This window comes from Scyliorhinus torazame, chromosome 3 (assembly GCF_047496885.1).
Source record: "Scyliorhinus torazame isolate Kashiwa2021f chromosome 3, sScyTor2.1, whole genome shotgun sequence".
NCBI lineage: Eukaryota > Metazoa > Chordata > Chondrichthyes > Carcharhiniformes > Scyliorhinidae > Scyliorhinus > Scyliorhinus torazame.
The window spans coordinates 135,709,659-135,733,771 of record NC_092709.1 but is presented as its reverse complement, the minus strand read 5'-3'; the positions used below and the strand labels follow the sequence as shown (position 1 = coordinate 135,733,771).

The window sequence follows — 24,113 nt, the reverse complement described above, 5'->3', positions numbered from 1 at the left end:
GATGCCATCCGATACGGTGTTTTGTTTTAAAACTGCTTTGGCAGCTGTTCTACCTCAGGCAATAAGCAAGGCCATCTGATCATCACCACGCACATTCTGTGAGTCATTAATATATTGATTTAGTCAGGCAGTGCTCAGGGGGCTGATAGTTAGCAGTAGCCACTTCCGTTACAGTTTGTCGTTTTCTTCAATTTGGTTCAATAGTTTCCCAGTGCGGCTGTTTTGAAAACCTCCTGAGAGCTTGCGTGGATTAAACTTGGGGCCTAATTTTAACTCTGTTTTAGTGGTTGGATTCTGAAAGGGTTAAAAACTCACTAATTCATCGAATTTACAGTGCAGAAGGAGGCCCATCGAGTCTGCACCGGCTCTTGGAAAGAGCACTCTACCCAAGGTCAACACCTCCACCCTATCCCCATAACCCAGTAACCCCACCCAACACTAAGGGCAATTTTGGACACTAAGGGCAATTTATCATGGCCAATCCACCTAACCTGCACATCTTTGGACTGTGGGAGGAAACCGGAGCACCCGGAGGAAACCCACGCACACACGGGGAGGATGTGCAGACTCCGCACAGTCAGTGGCCCAAGCCGGAATCGAACCCGAGACCCTGGAGCTGTGAAGCAATTGTGCTATCCACAATGCTACCGTGCTGCCCTCTGGCACCCGAAAAGTAACGTGTGTTGGAGTGTAATCTCATAACTACAAATTTAAATTATTCTTGGAGGTTTCTAAAATCATAGATATCAAATTTTATAAAGCTCCTTTCTTTCTATTTTGTTTCTCTTAATACCATCATTCTTTCCCTGTTTTTATTTCACTTTATTTTAAATTACACCTCCTACTTCAGAATTTGCACTGCTCGGTAATGACTTTTCAATCTGATTGGTTAAAGAGATGTTGAATAGCTTGCCCTGTTTCTAGAGCTGGGTAACAGATCTCATATAGAGAGCACTGTGCAAAAATGGATTTCCAATCACTGCAGGTTCTAATACAAAAGCCCATAGAAAGTTTGTGTGTAAGTACCAGTGCAATGAACAACTGAGACTGAGAAGGAGCGGTGATTGTAATTCAAAGTCAGGTTAATGTATGACTTGGAAAGGAACTTGGCGGTATTCCCAGGCAAATGCTCCTCTTATCCTTCTAGGTACTAGAGCCCACTAGTTTGTAAGCTCTTGAGCTTCTTGAGTGTTGTTGGAGCTGTACTCATCCAGGAAAGTTAGGAGTATTCCATCACACTCCTGACTTGTGCTTTGTAGAAGTTAGACAAACTTTGGGGATTCAGGAGATGAGTTATTTGCTGAAGAATCCTAGCCTTTGAACTGCTCTTGTAGTCACAGTGGCAGGGTGAGTTCAGTTTCTGATCAATGGTAACCACCAGGTTGTTGATGGTGGGGGATTCAGCAATGGTAATGCCATTGAATGTCAAGGGGAGACGGTTAGATTTTCTCTTCTTGGATATGGCCATTGTCTGGCACTTGTGTGGTGTAAATGTTACTTGCCACTCATCAACCTGGGCTTGAATGTTGTCCAGGCATGGACCCCTTTGGTATCTGAGGAATCGCAAATGCCACAGGGGACAATTTCAAAGTTTGTGGATGACACAAAACTTGGAAGTATTATAAATGTGGAGAGGACAGTGTAGAACTTCAAAAGGACCTCGGCATATTGGTAGAGTGGGCAGGTAGGTGGCAGATAAATTTCAAAACAGAGATTTGTGAAGTAATTTTGGTAGGACGAACATGGGGAGAAAATATAAAATAAGAGGTTAAATTCTTAAGGGAATGCAGGGACAGAGGGACCTGGGTGTATCTGTGCATAAGTCATTAAAGGTAGCAGGACTGATGGAGAGAGCAGTAGGAACATAGGACATAGGAACTAGGAACAGAAGTAGGCAATTCAGCCCTTCAAGTCTGCTCCGCCATTCAATCAGATCATGGCTGATCTCTTCCTGGTCTCAAAGGCACCTCCCTACCTGTTCCCCATATCCCTTTAACCCATTTTTAAAATCAGAAATATATCTATCTCCCACTTGAAAACATTCCATGATTCGGACTCCACTGCACTACGGGGCAGCGAGTTCCACAACCTCACCACCCTCTCCGAGAAGCAGTGCCTCCTTATCTCAGTTGTAAATCTACTGCTTCTCAATGATACCTGTGAGCTCTTGTTCTAGATTGCCCCGCAAGGGGGAATATTTGGTCTATATTTATTTTATCAATCCCTTTTAGTATTTTCTATACCTCGATCAGATCCCATCTCATCCTTCTAAACTCCAGCGAGTTTGAGCCCAAACTTTCTAATCTCTCCTCATATGTCAACTCTTTCATCCCCGAAATCAAACTGGCGAACCTCCTCTGAATTGCCTCCGATGCCACCACATCCTTCCTCAAATAAGGAGACGAAAACTGGACACAATACTCCAGATGTGGTCTCGCCAACACCCTATACAATTGCAACAACACTTCTCTACTTTTATACTCCAGTCCTTTTGCAATAAAAACTAACATTCCATTTGCCTTTCTTATTACATTTTGTACCTGTATACAGACTTTCTGCGATTCATGAACAAAGAAACCCAGATCCCTCTGTTCAGATGCATTTTGAACCTGCTTTCCGTTTAGATAATAATTTGCTTGACTATTATTTTGGCCAAAATGGATAACCTTGCACTTATCCACATTAAACTCCATCTGCCAAATTTTGAAATATCATAACCAATGCATCCGCTATCTCTGCTGCCACCTCCTTTAATACCCTAGGGTGCCAGGCCATCAGGTCCCGGAGACCTATCTGCCTTTACTCACATTCATTTATTCAATACCTTCCCCCGAGTGATGGTTACTGCACTATGTTCCTCTGCATTAGCTGCAGTTCTTGGAAAAAAATTTATTATCCTCTACCGTGAAGACAGAGGCAAAATATTGGTTCAGTGCCTCCGCCAACTCTGTGTTCCCCATTATTACCTCACCAGTATTGTCCTCTAAAGGGCCAACATTTACTTCAGCTATTCTCTTCCTCTTTATTTGCTTATAGAAGCACTTGGTATCAGTATTTATGTTTTCTGTTAGTTTCCTTTCATAGTTCATCTTAGTTTTTTCTTTTGTTTTTTATTTCCACCCTTATCAATTTAATATCTTGGCCTTTAGTACCAATATCATTTCTTAATACTGCCTTGATGTCAGCTTTAACCAATAAAGCAACTCCACCTGCTCATCCATCCTGCAAATCCTTTCGGAATACTGAGTACCCTTGGACATTTAACTCCTGGTCCCGGTCTTCCTGCAACCATGTTTCAGTCATCCCCACCAAATCATACCCATTTGTCTTAATTTGTGCTGTTAGCTCATTGACCTTATTCCGAATACTGTGTGCATTTAGGTACAGTAAATGTGTCCGACTGATTTGCCTTTCCCGTGCAAGATTTTCTTGTACACTACACTTTTCAGACATTCTGACCTCCTTCATTAATCTCTGATAACACTCAGCCTCATCCCCAACTTTCACTCCCCCAGTCACCTTACATTTTTTTTTATATTTTCTTACCCCTCCATAGTCATTATACTAGCCCTGCCTGTTCATTCTATCAACCGCTACCTTCTCCTCACATGCTGACCTGCTGCTTTGGTTCCCATTAACCATTATACGTCTTGTAGTTTTACCCTTCCACCCCACTTGCTAGTTTAAAGTCCTTGTGACCCCCCTATTTATCCTTTCCACCAGTCCCAGACCGGTTCAGGTAGAGGCCGTCCCAATGGTACTGATTCCTCCTTTCCCAATACTGGTGCCAGTGCCCCATGAAACAGAACTCCTCCTTCCCACACCACTCCTTTAACCACGTGTTTACTTCCCTAACTTTCTCATCCCTTGCCAAATTGCACGTGGCTTGGGTAGTAATCCAGTGATAATCAGCGGGATTCTCCCTTCAGGGATCTAAGTCCCCACGCCAGCAGGAAAACCAGCACCAACGGCTCCGCCGTTAACGGGCCCCCAAGGTGAGGAATTCTCACCTGTCTAGGGGGCGAAATGGACTGCGGAGGGGTTGGCGTCACTCCAGCTGGCGGCGGAACGCCAGTCATGATCTCGCGGATGCGCAGACCGGCCGTCGTATTTTGGTGCATGCGCGGGGGGTTCTCTTCTCCGCGCTGGCCATGACGGAGCCCTACAGGGGCCGGCGCGGAAGGAAGAAGTGCCCCCACGGAACAGGCCTTCCCACAGATCGTGGGCCAGGCCACCGTGGGGGGCCCCCCGGGGTCAGATCCCCCCCCCCCCCCCCCCCCGAGGACCGCCCCCGCCAACTTACCTGCCAGGTCCCGCCGTGTGGGACCGTGCGTAACCCATGCCGGCGGGACTGGTCAGAAACGGACGGCCGCTCGGCCCATCGGGGCCCGGAGAATTGGCGGGGGGGGGCCGCTGCCAACGGCCCCTAACCGGCGAGGCGTAAATCCTGCACCCGCCCGAAAAACTGCACCGGAGAATACGGCAGCCGATGGGATTCCCCCCCCCCCCCCCCCCGAGGATTCTCCGACCTGGCGGTGGGTCGGAGAATCCCGCCCTATAACTCTTGAGGACCTGCTCTTTAATTTTGTTCCAAGTTCTGATGATCCCCAAACAGGTTCTCTTTCCTAGTCTTGCCTATGTTGTTTGTCCCAACGTGGACCACAACAACTAGATCCTCCCACTCCCACTCCAATATCCTTTCAAGCCGTTTAGAGATGTCCCTCATCCTGACACTGACAACATACCATGCGGGACTCTCAGTCCTGCTTACAAAGGATACCATCTGTTCTCCTAATTATCACATCCCCTATAACTACCACTTGTCTTTTTGCTCCCCCCCAACCCCCGCTTGAATGGCCTCCTGTACCACGGTGCAGTGGTCAGCTAGCTTATTCTCCCTACAGTCCTTTTCCTCATGTCCACAGGGAGCAAGTACCTCGTACCTGTTGGACAAGGTCAAGAGCTGAGACTCTCCCATGCCTAAACTTAGGATCCCTCTACCTGGCTCACTCACAGCCACGCCCTCTTGTCCCAAGCCAAGAGCTGAATTCAAGATAGTTAGCCTAAGGGGTGTGACTGCCTCCTTAAACACAGTGTCCAGGTACCTCTCCCCCTCCCTGATGTGCAGCATCTGAAGCTGAGAATCCAGCTCATCAACACTTAGCCGGAGTTCCTCGGGCAACCAACACTTACTACAGATGATGTCACTGGGAACCTCAATGGGGTCCAGCAGCTCCCACATCATGCGGGAACAACACATCTCGTGACCATCCATCTCTATTTTATTTAATTCATTTTAAAGTTTTAAAAAACTTTTTTAAACTGTTTTTATATCCCCTCCTATTACCTCAATCTGAACACAATTTAAAACCAGTAATTTAAAATGAATTTTCAAATTTGCACAAATTCTGTATTAGCCAATCAAATCACATTTCCTGTGATGCCACTTTTCAGTTTTTAGTATTATAGTATTGTGGGCTTTATTAATAGGGGCATAGGTAGACAGGAGCAAGGAGGTTATGCTGAACTTATGCAAGACATTAGTTAGACATCAGCTGGAGTATTGTGTCGAGTTCTGGGCACCGCACTATAGGAAGGATGGGAACGCATTGGAGAGAGTGCAGAAGAGGTTTAAGAAAATGGTTCCAAGGATAAGAAACTTCAGTTACCAAGATAGATTGGAGATGTTGGGACTGTTCTCCTTGGAGAGAAGAAGGCTGAGAGGAGATTTGATAGAGGTCTTCAAAATCACGAGGGGGACACAGTAGATGGGAAGAAACTGTTCCCACTCGTAAATAAAATCAAGAAAAGGGGACACAGATTTAGTGATTTTTAAAAGAAGCAGATGTGATGTGAGAAAAATCATTTTCCCACAGTGAGTGGTTTGGGTCTGGCACGCACTACCTGGAAATGTGATCGAGGCAGGTTCAATTGAACCATTTTAGAGGCATATAAGATTACTTGAATACAAACAATGTGCAGGGGTACAGGGAAAAGACAGGGGAATGGCACAAAGTCATGATTCTCGTTTGGAGAGCAAACAAAATGGGCCAAATGGCCGCCTTCTGCTCCGTAACAATTCTGTGAACATTATTAAATTATCAGTGAACGTCCCCCTTCTGACTTGTATTGATGAAGATGGTTTGGCCGAGGATACCGCCTCGAAGAGCTGCTGTCATGATACCTTACGGCTTTAATGATTGACCCCCAACAACCACAACCATTTTCCTTTGTGCTAGGTATGACTCCAACCAGTGTGAAGTTATCCTCATGATCCCCATTGACTCCAATTTTGCTCAGGCTCCTTAATGCCAAATTCAGTCAAATACTGTATTGATGTCAATGGCAGTCACTTTCACCTTAGCAGATTGGAGCAGATTTAAAGACATTTCACGAAGAAACAAATGGGGCGGGATTCTCCGGAATCCGGCCAGCGGGCCGTACTGACGACAAAGATTGGCGTGAACCACTCTGGCGTCGGGCCGCCCGGAAGGTGCGGAATCCTCCGCACATTCGGGGCTAGGCCAGCGCTGGAGTGATTGGCGCCGTGCCAACCGGTGCCGAAGGGCCTCCGCCGGCCAGCGCGAGTTGGCGCATGCGCAGGTGCGCCAGCGTGTTCCCAGAACCGCTGGCATGATCCCTGCACAGGCGCAGTGGGTTTCTTCTTCGCGCCGGCCACGGTGGAGCTTTACAGCGGCCGGTGCGGAGGAAAGAGTGCCCCACGGCACAGGCCCGTCCGCAGATCGGTGGGCCCCGAATGCGGGCCAGGCCACCGTGGGGGGCCCCCCAGGGCCAGATCCCCCCCGCACCCCCCGAAGACTCCGCAGGCCGCCTGCAGAGCCAGGTCCCGCCGGTACAAACCTTGTGAAATTTACGCTGGCGGGACTGGCCGAAAACGGACAGCCACTCGGCTCATCGTGAAGCGAAGAATCGCCGGGGGTAGGTGCTACCAACGCCCCCCCCGACCGGGCGATACCCGCCCCTGCCAAAAAACCGTCGCTGGAGAATCCGGCAGCCGGCATCGGGGCGTCAGGGCGGGATTCACTCCGCCCCCCCCCCCCGACGATTCTCCGGCCCGGCGGGGGTCGGAGAATCCCGCCCGTGATGTTTCCAAAATATTAATTTGGCTTTCACATGTGAATGGGACGAAGGACAATAAACAGTGGAAGCAAGATCCTCTTTTAATTCAACCAATTACTTCAACGAATCACACTCAACAGGTGTGGAACAGTTCAATGATAACTCACAAAAATATACCATGGGCCCTTTTAAAGAGTATTTTTAAAGAGTTTATTCGTTTTATCCTTTTAGAGCTATGTAATTTGAACATGAAGGGCAAGATCTACCGATCGTTCCGTTGGAGAATATGGGAAGGATTATGGGCCTGCTGGGAGGTTTGGAGGCTTCTCAGGATACAAGCTGAATGTAGGGAAAAGCAAGGTATTCCCGGTGAATGAGCTGGCACAGCGGGCTAATTTAGGGGGGATGCCATTGATGGTAATGAGGGATAGGTTTAGATATTTGGGGATTCATGCAGCGAGGGAATGGACAGGGCTCCATAAGTGGAACTTAACAAAGCTGGTGGAGGAGGCAAGGGAGGATCTTAAGAGGTGGGATACACTGCACTTAACGCTGGCAGGGAGGGTACAAGGAGTGAAAATGAATATTCTGCCGAGGTTCTTGTTTACCTTTCAAGCTCTCCCGATCTTTATACCAAAGGCCTTTTTTCGGAAAGTGGACATGATAATTTCTGACCTTGTATGGGCGGGGAAGGTGCCGAGGGTGGGGAGGACCCTGCTACAGAGGCAGAGTCAGCAGGGGGGATTGGCGTTGCGGAACATGCTTCATTATTATTGGGTGGCGAATGTGGACAAGGTGCGGCGGTGGTGGGAAGGAGAAGGGGTAGAGTGGGTTAGGACGGAGGAGAACTCTTGTAAGGGGTCTAGTTTGAGGGCTATGGTGATGGCAGCATTGCCAATGGCTCCGAGTAGGTATTCAAGGAGCCCGGTGGTACAGTCCACAGTGAAGATATGGAATCAGCTGAGAAGGCATTTTAGGGTGGAAGGGATGTCGGTGCTAATGCTGCTGTGCAAGAATCATGGGTTTGAGCCAGGGAGGATGTATAGTGTATCCAGGAAGTGGAGGGAAGTGGGGCTAGTCAAGATGAGGGATCTGTATTTGGAGGAAGGGTTCACCAGTCTGGAGGAGCTAAGGGAGAGGGTAGAGCTGCTGAGGGGGAGTGAGTTCAGGTATCTGCAGGTTAGGGACTTTGCGCGAAAGGTCTGGAGGGGCTCCCTAGGTTGCCGGGATACACCCTGCTCGAGCGACTGCTGCTTCCGGATGTGGAAAGGGAGGGCAAAATTGGGGATATATACAAGTGGCTGGGGGAGCAGGGAGGCGAGCGGGTGGTGAAGATCAAGGAGAAATGGGAAGCGGAGTTGGGAGGGGAGATCACTTGGGTAGCATGGAGTGAGGCACTACGTAGGGTAAACGGGACCTCCTCTTGTGCAAGGATGAGCCTGATACAGTTGAAGGTGGTGCACAGGGTGCATATGACTCGGGCGAGAATGAGTGGGTTCTTTCAGGAGATAGTCGATGAGTGCGAGAGGTGTGGGCGGGGGCCAGCGAATCATGCGCACATGTTTTAGGGTTGCAAAACATTGGGAATATTCTGGACGGGAGTATTCTTAGCCTAGTGGAGGAGGGAGTGGACCCGGGCCCTTTGGTGGCGATATTTGGGGTTTCAGAGAAGCCGGAGCTCATGGAGAGGAGGAAGGCCGATGTCTTGGCCTTCGCCTTTCTGATTGCACGTCGGCGAATGTTACTGGAGAGGCGGTCGGCATCGCCACCGGGGGTAGCAGCATGGTTGGGTGACCTGTGTGACTTCCTGTGATTAGAGAAGATAAAGTATGAGTTAAGGGCCTCTTCAGGGGGGTTTGAGGAAAGGTGGGGGATGTTTGTGACCGTGTTTGAGGGGCTGTTTGTCACAGTGGGGTGGGGGAGGGGGGGGCTGAAAAAGGGAAAAAACCTGTACAGACTGTATAGTTGATTGTTGGGAAACATGTTTCCCGGGGTGTTCATTCACTATGACCTGTTTCGATACATGTTTATAATAAAATACATTTTTTTAAAAGATCTACCGACCGCATTAAGCCTGAAAGATGCTGCGGCACAACATGACCGCTAAATGCCGGGAGATCCCACTTCCAGGATCTACCGGGCTCGTCACACCTCGCGAGATCTAACGCAATCTCATGAGACGTCACAATGTGAATTGTGGGCAGGATTACTTTTTAGCATCTTTGCACATTAGAGTGAAACAGCTCGTCTCACTGAAATGTGCATTCCCACAATCTACGCAAGGCATGGGATCTAACTCCCTCGCCTTGGAGACCTCGGGTGAGCACCATTAATTGCTGGTCTCCAAGAATGGGGACCAGATGAAACGGCATTGTGGGGTCTCCCAGGATGGTACCCTGGCTCTGCCAAGGTGACAGGCTGACACTACTCTCGTGCTGCAGATCGAGCCCGGGGGTGCCCTGTGGGGGTGTAGAGGAGTGCGGGGTGTGGGCCTGAGGACCCCCTTATCGATGAGTTGGGGCTTGGGGAGGTTATATCGGGGGGTCGGGAGATCAGGATGCCAATTAAAAAAGGCATCCCGATCGGCTTATGCACTGAAGGGTTCTGGCGAGCGCAGCTCCTCAGTGCAGTAAATGGGACTAAGTGCAGCCTCGGCCGCGTGGTTTCCGCTGAGGGCCCCAATCTACCCTTATGGCTGTTTGATAGTGTATTTCTCGGTGCTCCGAACATCGGGAAAACCCGGCTAATCTCTGGCTTCGGGACTTTGTTCCCATTTGGGTAGAGCATGCCTGAAGTATATACTACAGAAATTACAGCCAAATTTTACACTCTATCCACCACCCGGTAGCAAGTTGACATGTGAGGAGGGCTCAAAAAATTGAGTGAGATTTGATGAGCTCTGCACCCATTTACTCTTGGGCCAATTGAGTCCCTTAAGATGGTATTTTATCAGCAGTGGAGGGGCCCATCCCAAATGGCAAGGCCACCAGGTATCACCAGAAATTCTTTGAAAGGCTGCTTGCTTTGCTTTTGTGAATGATATTTGTTAGTATGATTTTCTAACTGTGTATCATCATTCTGTTTGATTTTAGGTGAAAGTCACTCAGAGCACTGAGTACCATATAGAACCGCAACTGATCAAAATCCTCCAGAGAGGAGATTACTTTGGAGAAAAAGCTCTGATCAGGTTCGCCTACAGAAAATAAATGTTTTAACTCTGCAATTATTTTTGAGAACAATAGATTTTGCTATTCTAAAATAGCCGATCTATTAATAACAGGTACTGTTATGATGACTTTTGAAGATGAATTGACCGGTTAGCATTCTGAGAGCAGTTAAACATCAATCAAGCTGCAACTTCTGGGTCATGTGTAATTATGTTTCATTGAGATCAGTTTTCAATTTGCCACCAGACACACAACTACCATTTGCAGAAATTGCCTAATTTTCATTGCACTGTATGGAAATAAAAGGACAAGTGGTTTCTAAACTGGGTGCAGAGTCCGAAGAAACCTCTCTCCACGGATGCTGCTCAACCTGCTGAGTGTCTCCAGCACGTCCTACTTATATTTATTTTAAACACAGTGGTTTATTTGTGATAGTCGTCTTATACCTCGGTGACAAGTTGAAACTTGATCCCATTATTTTATTTTTAAAAATTGTTTTGAAATGACGATTAGAATGTTAAATATTGGAATTGTTTTAGCAAGAACTTATTTATTTGATTGAGCATTTGAGACAGAAAGAAAAAATGTTGCAGTCAGGCAGGTCCATGAGTAGCAGTGTGCCTGACATTCATAGAATCATACAATCCCTACAGTGAAGGAGGAGGCCATTCAGACCAACGAGTCTGCACCGACCCTTCGAATCCATGTCCACCCTGCCTTATTCCCACAGCCCCGTAACCTAACCTGTACATCCCTGGACACTAAGGGCAATTGATCATGGCCAATCCACCTAACCTGCCCATCTTTGAACTGTGGGAGGAAACCGGAGCACCCGGAGGAAACCCACGCAGGCACGGGGTGAATCAACAAACTCCACACAGACAGTGACCCAAGCTTGGAACGAACCCGGGTCCCTGGCGCAGTGAGGCAGCAGTGCGAACCACTAAGCCACCGTGCCACCACGACATTGTTGAAATGCTTTCTGCTAGCCTCACCTTTGTGAAGCAATTTTAACCGTACCTGTCCAGATGAAACCAGACAGGTGGACAGTTGATATAGCTCAAGTTACTCACCTTCCCTTGAATTGCTAGAAATTGACCAGTTGGGATTTTAACTTGTCCAACCAAGCGGTAAGTACACCCACCCAAGGACAATAGTGTTCATTTTCTATAAGCGTGTTGGGCAACCTTTTTGTATTATCCTTTGTGGGATCAATGAGTGCTCTTCTGAGCTCCACAGGGAGACTGTTGTCTTCCTCCATGTGGACTTGATTCCCCTATTCTAAATTGAGACCCAGCTCCAACAGCTGATTCCGCCATTGACCTGGTTTCTCCAAGCAATCCCTGGGCAATGTGATTATCCGCTGCTTACTGCCAACTTCCTTTCCGGCCTAAAATTTAAATGGCGTCCAGGAGTTAAGATACCATTGGCCTCGTTTCTGGAGCAGCGGCTGATATCTAAATCCCCTGCCCAAACAGGCCTGTGACTCAAATTGGGCCTATTCCATGATTGAGATGTCTTTCTTTTGGGACAATTCTAGCCTAAACACCACCACTCTGCAAGCAATAGGGAAGAAAAGGATGAAAGGCGGCAAAACATTAACAGTCCCAATCGATATTCTTGTCAGCTCTTTTCTCTCGGGTAAATCCCTCCCATCAGGGAGCACACATTGGAAAACCAAGGTGAGGGCTGTCACCCTGGCTTCAGCTAAAGCTTCTTTCAGATGCGGTTCCCTGTTGGGAGTTTGATTGGTAAATCTATCCACATAAGTTCATACATCACTTTGTTCTTTCTATGGAGAGCTCGCCTGAGGTTTTAATTAATCCCAGAGAACAAAAACTAATTAAACAAACTAACAAACTGGATCAGGTAGGAAAGTCTGTGGGTGTGTGAGAACACTTTGCTTGATGCATACATTATTCTCTTTGAAGGCACAAGAGTTGAATTGCCAGGATGCTAGATCTTGGTGTATTTCAAAGCAGTGTTTGATGTGTTCCTGAAATATTTTTGATCTTTTATCTTTCACAGTGATGATGTCAGGTCAGCTAATATAATTGCTGATGAAAACAATGTGGAATGCCTTGTGATAGACAGAGAGTAAGTGTTACAACAATCGGTAAACCAAGGTCTTTTCAGTTGGGAAGCTCCCAGTTTCCGGTTAAATATAAGTGGGAGCTCCTTTGCCGCACAGACTACAGCGGTTCTAGGAGGTTCATAGAAACATAGAATTTACAGTGCAGAAGGAGGCCATTCGGCCCATCGAGTCTGCACCGGATCTTGGAAAGAGCGCCCTACCCAAGGTCAACACCTCCACCCTATCCCCATAACCCAGTAACCCCACCCAACACTAAGGGCAATTTTGGACACTAAGGGCAATTTAGCTTGGCCAATCCATCTAACCTGCACATCTTTGGACTATGGGAGGAAACCAGAGCACCCGGAGGAAACCCACGCACACAAGGGGAGGATGTGCAGACTCCACGCAGACAGTCAGAATTGACCCAAGACCAGAATTGAACCTGGGTCCCTGGTGCTGCGAGGAAGCAGTGCTAACCACTGTGTCAACGTGCCACCCAAGTGTATTGCAATGGCACAAATGAACACATGAAGGGAATCATTCCAAGTGATGACAAATAACTTGGAGGTATCATATACACAATGCAACAACTGAACAGATATTTGAGTTCTAATCCCATTTCTTGAGATGCTTGCATTAAGGGGTCTTACTACATGCCCAGACAAAGTTGGCAAAGTTATCACAATAATATAATTCATGATGCACCATATTACCAGAAAAATAATCCACACCTTGGATTTTGAAGAGATGAAAGAATAAATCGTGTATGATCTCGCAATCATAGAATCCCTACAGTGCAGAAGGAGGCCATTCAGCCCATCGAGTCTACACCGACCCTCTGAAAGAGCACCCTACCTAGGCCCACTCCCCAGCCCTATCCCAGTAACCCCATAACCCCGCCTGACCTTGAGACACTAAGGGTAATTTAGCATGACCAATCTACCTAACCTGCACATATTTGGACTGTGGAAGGAAACTGCAGCACCCGGAGGAAACCCACGCACACACGGGGAGAACGTGCAACTCAAAACAGACAGTCACCTGAGGTTGGAATGAGCACTGCGCCATCGTGAGCAGCAACAAATAAACCATTGCGCTCAGAAAGGCTGCTTCATGAGGATCTCATTGCAAAATTCACTGAAAGAAGCAGACAATTAGCTATTGTTACTTTCTGTTGGACATATTTAAAATGAGATATGTCAGTTGTTTACTTGTTGAGGCTTTGCGATGGAATTCTGTTCACTTTGGGCAGGATTCTCTGGCCGCATCTGCAACGCAACCGAAAAATCCCACCCGAGGTCAACGGACTTTTCCATTGTCTTCGTCCATTGTGGTGTCCTTACGGCAGGCGGGGTGGGAGAATCCAGCCCCTTGCTTTTGGAGAACGATCGCTTTTTCTGAACGGTGAAAAGAAATAACAGGCCGCATGGCATATCAATAGTGAAACCATTTCTGCTCAACTGGTTAACGCTTTCAGAGTGCCTATCTGTTAGAATTCCCGTTGATTCCTGAGCATGTGCACATTTGTGTTTGGGGGTGTTACAACCAGATGAGAAGAAGTGAACTGGCTTTCCCTATTCAGCCATTGTTCCAATATCCAGCATTTAGCATTTTAAGGTCTCTCTCTTCTCTCTCCCTTGAGGGTGACTTGTCCCTTTTTCCACCTTCACCTTGGAAGGTGGCCTTGTATTTTTAAGTTGTTTGTTCTGTATCATTTCAAATTGCAACATCCCCAGTCAGTTCAAAGGTTGAAAATCATATTTTCAAAATTAAATGGGCATAGATCTGTGACAGTTGGTCACAACGCATTCTTTGGAATAAGTGAATTTAATCCTTTGTTTGACAAAGAGAATGCTGGTGTTACATTTGCAATATTTTATAATGACAAGTGTTATAATAATAATCTTTATTACTGTCACAAGTAGGCTTACATTAACACTGCAATGAAGTTACTGTGGAAATTATATTGATATATTATTTGGAATTCATGCACCCTGAAGCTCTCCCAATCATACCTCTTCCAGCAGAACCCATCAAAAATATTTCAGAGCTACTGGGCGCGATTTTCCTGCCTGTTGTGCAGTGCCGGAGGGAATCCCACCATTGGCCAGCGGCGGCATCTTCTGGTCCCCCCCTTGCCGACGGGGTTTCCCGTTGAATGCACTTCTCACCGCCAGGAAAACTGCAGCGAGGTGCGCTGTCAGTGGGACCGTAAAATCCCACCTGCGTGAACGGCCAGGAAATGCAACCCACTGCCTATGGTGTCAGATGATCAATATTTTTGATCTGCTGAAACAGGTTCAGAGCAATGAGGTCAATCATGATTTCAAAAAACAATTGTACGCTCATTCCTTCATTTATCTCGTTCCATGTGACAGAACATTCAATCAAACGGTTGGTACATTTGACGAACTCCAGAACTACCTTCAGGGTTATGTCGCAGAGCTGGCTAGAGATGATGAGAAAAGACATGCCAAGTGAGTTGTTTTTCCCCTTAATAATGTGTGCAATGGTGAATGTAATGAGACCAGCATTTAGCACTGCTTCAATATTTAGAATAGACACATTGCAACACATCTCCACGTAACTAGCATTTCCTGAGGCAGATGAATAGTTTGGCATTATTCTGATATAAGACAGGAACAGTGATCTGAAGGCAGAGAGGAAGTCAGCCGAAAAGGCAAAAGGCAGTGATCAGGTGAGGCAGAGATACAGTGTTGGGCTGAAGAAGGAGACAGTGACGGGCTGAAGGAGGAGGCAGTGACGGGGGGCAGGGGGAGGCAGTGACGGGACGCAGGGGGGAGACAGTGACAGGACGCAGGGGGGAGACAGTGACGGGATGCAGGGGGGAGACAGTGACCGGACGCAGGGGGGAGACAGTGACGGGCTGAAGGAGGAGGCAGTGACAGGGGGCAGGGGGAGGCAGAGACGGGACGCAGGGGGGAGACAGAGACGGGACGCAGGGGGGAGACAGTGACGGGACGCAGGGGGGAGGTAGTGACGGGGGCACTGGGAGGCAGTGATGGGGGCAGGGGGAGGCAGTGACGGGGGGCAGGGGGGAGGCAGTGACAGGGAGCTGAAGGAGGAGGCAGTGACGGGGAGCAGTGGGAGGCAGTGACGGGCTGAAGGAGGACACAGTGACGGGACGCAGGGGGGAGGTAGTGACGGGGACAGGGGGAGGCAGTGATGGGGGCAGGGGGAGGCAGTGACGGGGGGCAGGGGGGAGGCAGTGACAGAGAGCAGGGGGGAGGCAGTGACAGGGGGCAGGGGGAGCGAGTGACGGGCTGAAGCAGGACACAGTGACGGGACGCAGGGGGGAGGCAGTGACGGGGGCAGGGGGAGGCAGTGACGGGCTGAAGGAGGACACAGTGACGGGACGCAGGGGGGAGGCAGTGACGGGGGCAGGGGGAGGCAGTGACGGGGGCAGGGGGAGGCAGTGATGGGGTCAGGGGGAGGCAGTGACGGGGGCAGTGGGAGGTAGTGACGGGGGCATGGGGAGGCAGTGATGGTGGCAGGGGGGAGGCAGTGACAGGGGCAGGGGGGAGGCAGTGACGGGAGCTGGGGGAGGCAATGACGGGGTGCAGGGGGAGGCAATGACAGGGGTAGGGGAGGCAGTGGCGGGGGGCAGGGTGGACGGTAGTGGCAGTGGGGGGCAGGGGGAGGCAGTGACGGGGGCAGGGGGAGGCAGTGACGGGCTGAAGGAGGACACAGTGACGGGACGCAGGGGGAGGCAGTGACGGCGGCAGGGGGAGGCAGTGACGGGGGCAGGGCGAGGCAGTGATGGTGGCAGGGGGGAGGCAGTGACAGGGGCAGGGGGGAGGCAGTGACGGGAGCTGGGGGAGGCAATGACGGGGTGCAGCGGGAGGCAATGACAGGGGTAGGGGAGGCAGTGGCGGGGGCAGGGGGGACGGTAGTGGCGGGGGGGGCAGGGGGAGGCAGTGACGGGGGCAGGGGGGGAGGCAGTGACTGGGTGCAAGGGGGAGAGGCAGTAACGGGGGGCAGGGGGAGGCAGTGACGGGGCAGGGGGAGGCAGTGACGGGGGCAGGGGGAGGCAGTGACGGGGCAGGGGGAGGCAGTGATGGGGGCAGGGGGGAGGCAGTGACGGGGGGCAGGGGGGAGGCAGTGACAGGGAGCAGGGGGGAGGCAGTGACAGGGGGCAGGGGGAGCCAGTGACGGGCTGAAGGAGGACACAGTGACGGGACGCAGGGGGGAGGCAGTGACGGGGGCAGGGGGAGGCAGTGACGGGCTGAAGGAGGACACAGTGACGGGACGCAGGGGGGAGGCAGTGACGGGGGCAGGGGGAGGCAGTGATGGGGGCAGGGGGAGGCAGTGACGGGGGGCAGGGGGAGGTAGTGATGGGGGCAGGGGGAGGCAGTGACGGGCTGAAGGAGGACACAGTGACGGGACGCAGGGGGGAGGCAGTGACGGGGGCAGGGGGAGCCAGTGACGGGCTGAAGGAGGACACAGTGACGGGACGCAGGGGGGAGGCAGTGACGGGGGCAGGGGGAGGCAGTGACGGGCTGAAGGAGGACACAGTGACGGGACGCAGGGGGGAGGCAGTGACGGGGGCAGGGGGAGCCAGTGACGGGCTGAAGGAGGACACAGTGACGGGACGCAGGGGGGAGGCAGTGACGGGGGCAGGGGGAGCCAGTGACGGGCTGAAGGAGGACACAGTGACGGGACGCAGGGGGGAGGCAGTGACGGGGGCAGGGGGAGCCAGTGACGGGCTGAAGGAGGACACAGTGACGGGACGCAGGGGGGAGGCAGTGACGGGGGCAGGGGGAGGCAGTGACGGGCTGAAGGAGGACACAGTGACGGGACGCAGGGGGGAGGCAGTGACGGGGGCAGGGGGAGCCAGTGACGGGCTGAAGGAGGACACAGTGACGGGACGCAGGGGGGAGGCAGTGACGGGGGCAGGGGGAGCCAGTGACGGGCTGAAGGAGGACACAGTGACGGGGGCAGGGGGAGGCAGTGATGGGGGCAGGGGGAGGCAGTGACGGGGGCTGGGGGAGGCAGTGACGGGGGCAGGGCGAGGCAGTGATGGTGGCAGGGGGGAGGCAGTGACAGGGGCAGGGGGGAGGCAGTGACGGGAGCTGGGGGAGGCAATGACGAGGTGCAGGGGGAGGCAATGACAGGGGTAGGGGAGGCAGTGGCGGGGGGCAGGGGGGACGGTAGTGGCAGGGGGGGGCAGGGGGAGGCAGTGACGGGGGCATGGGGGGAGGCAGTGACCGGGTGCAAGGGGGAGAGGCAGTAACGGGGGGCAGGGGGAGGCAGTGACGGGGCAGGGGGAGGCAGTGACGGGGGCAGGGGGAGGCAGTGACGGGGGCAGGGGGAGGCAGTGACGGGGGCAGGGGGAGGCAGTGACGGGGCAGGGGGAGGCAGTGACGGGGGCAGGGGGAGGCAGTGACGGGGGGCAGGGGGAGGCAGTGACGGGGGGCAGGGGGAGGCAGTGACGGGGGGCAGGGGGAGGCAGTGACGGGGGGCAGGGGGAGGCAGTGACGGAGGCAGAGGAGGAAGCAGTGACCGGGTGCAAGGGGGCGAGGCAGTGACGGGGGGGCAGGGGGAGGCAGTGACGGGGTCAGGGGGAGGCAGTGACCGGGTGCAAGGGGGAGAGGCAGTGACGGGGGCAGGGGGAGGCAGTGACGGGGGGCAGGGGGAGGCAGTGACTGGGGCAGGGGGAGGCAGTGACGGGGGTAGGGGGAGGCAGTGACGGGGGCAGGGGGAGGCAGTGATGGGGGGCAGGGGGAGGCAATGATGGGGGCAGGGGGGGGAGGCAGTGACGAGCGGCAGTTACGGGCGGCAGGGGGAGGCAGTGATGGGGGCAGTGGGGGAGGCAGTGACGGGGGCAGGGGGAGGCAGTGACGGGGGCAGGGGGAGGCAGTGACGGGGGCAGGGGGAGGCAGTGACGGGGGCAGGGGGAGGCAGTGACGGGGGGCAGTGACGGGGGCAGTGACGGGGGCAGGGGGAGGCAGTGACGGGGGCAGGGGGAGGCAGTGACGGGGGCAGTGACGGGGGCAGGGGGAGGCAGTGACGGGAGACAGGGGGAGGCAGTGACGGGGGCAGGGGGAGGCAGTGACGGGGGTAGGGGAATGCAGTGACGTGGGCAGGGTGAGGCAGTGACGGGAGGGGCAGTGACGGGGGCAGGGGGAGGCAGTGACGGGGGGCAGTGGGAGGCAGTGACGGGGGCAGGGGGAGGCAGTGACGGGGGCAGGGGGAGGCAGTGACGGGGGGCAGATACGGGGGCAGGGGGAGGCAGTGACGGGGGCAGGGGGAGGCAGTGACGGGGGCTGGGGGCGAGGCAGTGACGGGGGCAGGGGAGAGGCAGTGACGGGGGCAGGTGGAGGCAGTGATGGGGGCAGGGGGAGGCAGTGACGGGGGCCGGGGGAGGCAGTGACGGGGGCAGGGGGAGGCAGTCACGGGGGCAGGGGGAGGCAGTCACGGGGGCAGGGGGAGGCAGTGACGGGGCAGGGGGAGGCAGTGATGGGGCCAGGGGGAGGCAGTGTCGGGGGCAGGGGGAGGCAGTGACGGGGGCAGGGGGAGGCAGTGACGGGGGCAGGGGGAGGCAGTGACGGGGGCAGGGGGAGGCAGTGACGGGGCAGAGGGGGAGGCAGTGACGGGCGGCAGGGGGAGGCAGTGATGGGGCCAGGGGGAGGCAGTGTCGGGGGCAGGGGGAGGCAGTGACGGGGGCAAGGGGAGGCAGTGACGGGGGCAGGGGGAGGCAGTGACGGGGGCAGGGGGAGGCAGTGACGGGGCAGGGGGGGAGGCAGTGACGGGCGGCATGGGGAGGCAGTGATGGGGGCCGGGGGGAGGCAGTGACGGGGGCAGGGGGAGGCAGTGATGGGGGCAGGGGGAGGCAGTGACGGGGGCAGGGGGAGGCAGTGACGGGGGCAGGGGGGAGGCAGTGACGGGGGCGGGGGGGAGGCAGTGACGGGGGCCGGGGGGGAGGCAGTGACAGGGGCAGTGGGAGGCAGTGACGGGGCAGGGGGAGGCAGTGACGGGGGCCGGGGGGGAGGCAGTGACAGGGGCAGGGGGAGGCAGTGACGGGGCAGGGGGAGGCAGTGACGGGGGCCGGGGGGGAGGCAGTGACAGGGGCAGGGAGAGGCAGTGACGAGCGGCAGGGGGAGGCAGTGACGGGGGCAGGGGGAGGCAGTGATGGGGGCAGGGGGAAGCAGTGACGGGGGTGGGCAGTGACGGGGGCTGGTGGTGAGGCAGTGACGGGGCAGGGGAGAGGCAGTGACGGGGGCAGGGGGAGGCAGTGACGGGGCAGGGGGAGGCAGTGACGGGGGCAGGGGGATGCAGTGACGGGGGGCAGTGACAGGGGCAGGGGGAGGCAGTGACGGGGGCAGGGGGAAGCAGTGACGGGGGCAGGGGGAAGCAGTGACGGGGGCAGTGACGGGGGCAGGGGGAGGCAGTGACGGGGGAAGGGGGAGGCAGTGACGGGGGCAGGGGGAGGCAGTGACGGGGGCAGGGGGAGGCAGTGACGGGGGGCAGTGACAGGGGCAGGGGGAGGCAGTGATGGGAGGCAGGGGGAGGCAGTGACGGGGGCAGGGGGAGGCAGTGACGGGGTAGGGGGAGGCAGTGACGGGGGCAGGGGGAGGCAGTGACGGGGGCAGGGGGAGGCAGTGACGGGGGCAGGGGGAGGCAGTGACTGGGGGGCAGTGACGGGGGCAGGGGGAGGCAGTGACGGGGGCAGGGGGTGGCAGTGACGGGGGCAGGGGGAAGCAGTGACGGGGGGCAGTGACGGGGGCAGGGGGAGGCAGTGACGGGGGAAGGGGGAGGCAGTGACAGGGGCAGGGGGAGGCAGTGACGGGTGTAGGGGGAGGCAGTGACGGGGGCAGGGGGAGGCAGTGACGGGGGCAGGGGGAGGCAGTGACGGGGGTAGGGGGAGGCAGTGACGGGGGCAGGGGGAGGCAGTGACGGGCGGCCGGGGGAGGCAGTGACAGGGGCAGAGGGAGGCAGTGATGTGGGCAGGGGGGGAGGCTGTGATGGGGGCAGGGGAAGGCAGTGACGGGGGGCAGTGTGGCGCCATTCCACCCAACTTGAAATCAGCTGTACAAATGTGATTTGCTATTGTCAAACAGGTGCCTCGTTACCGAATGTCTAGACATGAGGCAGTCAATACTTGTCAAGTGTTCTTCTCTTTGGCCCAGAGAGAACATTATGTGACTCCACGTTCCTCCTCAGTCAGATTAGTTAACTCAAGGTAGATCAAAGATCAAACCTGATCTGTACACTGCGTATCACAGTGACAGATGCACGTAATCACTGACACTAGGGTGCAGCTTCTTTGCATAATCCTTTGTTCAACATAACACGGGCCAAATTTTTATGCGAGGTAATATTTTACAGATAATTGCATTGTTTAATCTTTAATTGCCTGAAGAGCAAAGGACAATTAACTGACATAGTGACATTTTTGAACATCTGTTATCACTGTGGTTGAGTTCCCAGGCCATTTAAGCATTGACGTAAATCTGTCTAAACCTGACAATGAAATCAAAGAGCCACAGTGTGTGCGTTTCTAGTAGCTAGTCTTCTTTCAGTTGATTTTCGCAAAGCTTGGTATCTATTGATCAGCTAAATTTAATGTGCATCTATTCAACATTTGCCGTTGCTCTTTACAGCATGCACATTTATTGTGTTGTATACACATTCCATAGAGATCAGAACTATTATGTTGCCGTACTTTTGTTATCCAAAATCCTTGTACTTTGTTCCTTCTTTTCTCTGTGTTTCACCAGACAACTTTAAAGCTGGTGATGTGTTGGTGTAATTATGGGACACTATTCTGTTTCCATTACCCATTAGTATGCCTCTATAGTACTTTAGCATTGCCATAAGAAAGATAAAATGTTCAGTAACTTTCTGCAATTTACTGTGCACCTCAAAATCCCAGTGGTACAGCTCCATTGTGTGCTTTTATATCGAGAAGCCAGTGCATCAGACCACAAAGGACTCATGAGTGGAAATGCATCCCCATTCCCTCACCCACTGAGCTGCTTATCTCAGCAACGGAACTTTGGGATTGTGCAGTTGTCCAGATACTAGACCTGTTCTTACAGGAAGAAAAAATTGGAGGGAGGGTGTTGGGTATCTGCTCGTGCCTATCAAATGGGAACTCCAGTGGAATCTATAGCCTTGAATGTATCAGCTCTGAAATGCAATTGGAATAAGAACATAGGAAAGGAATGAGGAAACGTTATCCCGTTCCATTTTCCCTCAATAATAGACATTCTCCCTCACCCCGATATGAATCAAACCTCTATTAATATGCCTAAAATTCAGAGCCCTTTTCATTGCCCAGATCTTTTAAAAAAGAATATTGACCCATTGACTACACTATTTTCCCTCATCTTGGCAAACAAAACAGACACTAATCAAGCAATATTGATTTGACTGTCCATTCTAATCCATGGTAAGAAGTCTTACAACACCAGGTTAAAGACAAACAGGTTTGTTTCGAATCACTAGCTTTCGGAGCACTGCTGCTTCCTCAGGTGATTCACCTGAGGAAGGAGCTGTGCTCCGAAAGCTAGTGTTTGAAACAAACCTGTTGGACTTTAACCTGGTGTTGTGAGACTTCTTACTGTGCCCACCCCAGTCCAACGCCGGCATCTCCACATCATTATAATCCAAAACCAATTTCTCTTTTTATTAACTTAGAGTAATAAAAATATCTGACAGATATTCTGGCTGATGTTCTACCTTTTTGTATGCTCTTGGTGAAGTTCAATCTCACATCTGGGCAGCACGGTAGCCTTGTGGATAGCACAATTGCTTCACAGCTCCAGGGTCCCAGGTTCGATTCCGGCTTGGGTCACTGTCTGTGCGGGGTCTGCACATCCTCCCCGTGTGTGCGTGGGTTTCCTCCGGGTGCTCCGGTTTCCTCCCACAGTCCAAAGATGTGCAGGTAAGGTGGATTGGCCATGATAAATTGCCCTTAGTGTCCAAAATTGCCCTTAGTGTTGGGTGGGGTTACTGGGTTATGGGGATAGGGTGGCGGTGTTGACCTTGGGTAGGGTGCTCTTTCCAAGAGCCGGTGCAGACTCGATGGGCCGAATGGCCTCCTTCTGCACTGTAAATTCTATGAAATTCTATGAAATCTTGCAAAATTAGTATTAATTTAATCCCATACTATGGTCTTTGATGCTTACTCACTGTTATGCTAGGGGTCGTTGGTTTATAGTTGTCTGGTTTATCCCTTTCGCTAATTGAATTGAAATGTTATATTGGTATGATTCCAGTTCTCGAGAGATCGCTTCCCTTATTTACCACTTGCCAGCATGTCTTTGATTAATTAAAGTTCTTGATTCTTTCCTGGGTCTGTGGGCTTAACCAGAACATTTCCGAGGACAGTGTGTGGAAATGCATCTATTAAAGAATTAAAACAGATGTTGGATTTTGCTCTTGGGTTTTACTATTTAAATATCTTATCCGACATAGAACATCCACACCTGGACATGGAGGAGAAATCTCTGTGGAGATGATTGAGTTGAAGGAGAAGGTTGCCACATTTTCGCCAACATCCCCATTCAGAAACCTGGAGATCGTCACCACCTTGGGAGTAGGTGGATTTGGGAGAGTTGAGCTGGTAAGGAGATTTCCTCCTATAGAAAATGTGACATTGCACTTTTTCAGTGGTCAGAAATGTGTGGACTAACATTGGTGATAGTGATTTGGTGGCCTGTTTTACACTCTGCCCAATGTTCTTTTCTATCGACCAAAATAGAGTAGAATAGGAAAGCTGGTGGGGTGTAAAACAGGCTGATGATTTATTATTGCCAATTTTGTACTATAGCCAAAGACCAGTTTCAACCCAGACACTTCCATTACTTTTTCAGTGATGCTGCTTTAACTGAACCTTGCCTACTTTTGGGTCTATCTCATGATATCAGGAATTCCACTCAGTACTGTCCCAACAGAGTTTCATCTCAGTTAGACTTAGCACTGCTCTGAGGCGCGATTCTCCAACCCCCCACCAGGTCGGAGAATCGCCGGTGGCCGGCGTGAATCCCGCCCCCGCCGTGTACCGAATTCTCCGCCACCGGAGATTCGGCGGGGGCGGGAATCGCGCCTCGCCGGTCGACGGAAATCGCGCCAGTCGGCGGGCCCACCCCCGGCGATTCTCCGGTCCGCGATGGGCCGAAGTTCCGCCGCTGTCAACCCACACCAGCCGGTGTGCATTGAACCACCTTTCGAACGGCGGGACAAGGCGGCGCGGGCGGGCTCCAGGGTCCTGGGGGGAGCGCGGGGCGATCTGGCCCCGGAGGGTGCCCCCAGAGTGGCCTGGCCTGCGATCGGGGCCCACCGATCCGCGGGCGGGCCTGTGCCGTGGGGGCACTCTTTTCCTTCCGCCTTCGCCACGGTCTTCACTATGGCGGAGGCGGAAGAGACCCCCTCCACTGCGCATGCGCGGGGATGCCGTGAGCGGCCGCTAACGCTCCCGCGCATGCGTCGCACGGAAAAGTCATTTCCGTGCCAGCTGGCTGGGCGCCAAAGGCCATTCCCGCCAGCCGGCGGGGCGGAAATCACTCCGGAGCGGGCCTAGCCCATCAATGTGAGGGGCGGCGCGATGCCGGACTGATCCATGCCGTTTTTGGCGTCAGTCGGCGGACATCGCGCCGGTTGAGGAGAATCCCGCCCCTGGTTTTTTATAACAATTGTGTTTTTGCTTATCATCCAGACTTTTCCATCTCTGTAAAATTTGCAGCAGAAACTTGTTAATTTGTATATATTGTGCACCCTCTCTTTTTGGAATGAAGAACACAAGCCAATAAGATAAATGCTTT

At 52.9% G+C, this 24,113-nt stretch overlaps 1 protein-coding gene across 1 annotated transcript in view; it reads left to right on the top strand.

Annotated features, from left to right (window-relative positions):
- The window catches only part of prkg2 (protein kinase cGMP-dependent 2), a 187,100-nt gene that overhangs the window by 84,231 nt on the left and 78,756 nt on the right, over window positions 1–24,113 (top strand). The window contains exons 10-13 of the mRNA XM_072496242.1: window positions 10,173–10,267; window positions 12,276–12,344; window positions 14,703–14,801; window positions 22,768–22,915. Of these exons, the coding sequence (XP_072352343.1) occupies window positions 10,173–10,267; window positions 12,276–12,344; window positions 14,703–14,801; window positions 22,768–22,915 (411 nt within the window). The remainder of the gene's footprint in view (window positions 1–10,172; window positions 10,268–12,275; window positions 12,345–14,702; window positions 14,802–22,767; window positions 22,916–24,113) is intronic.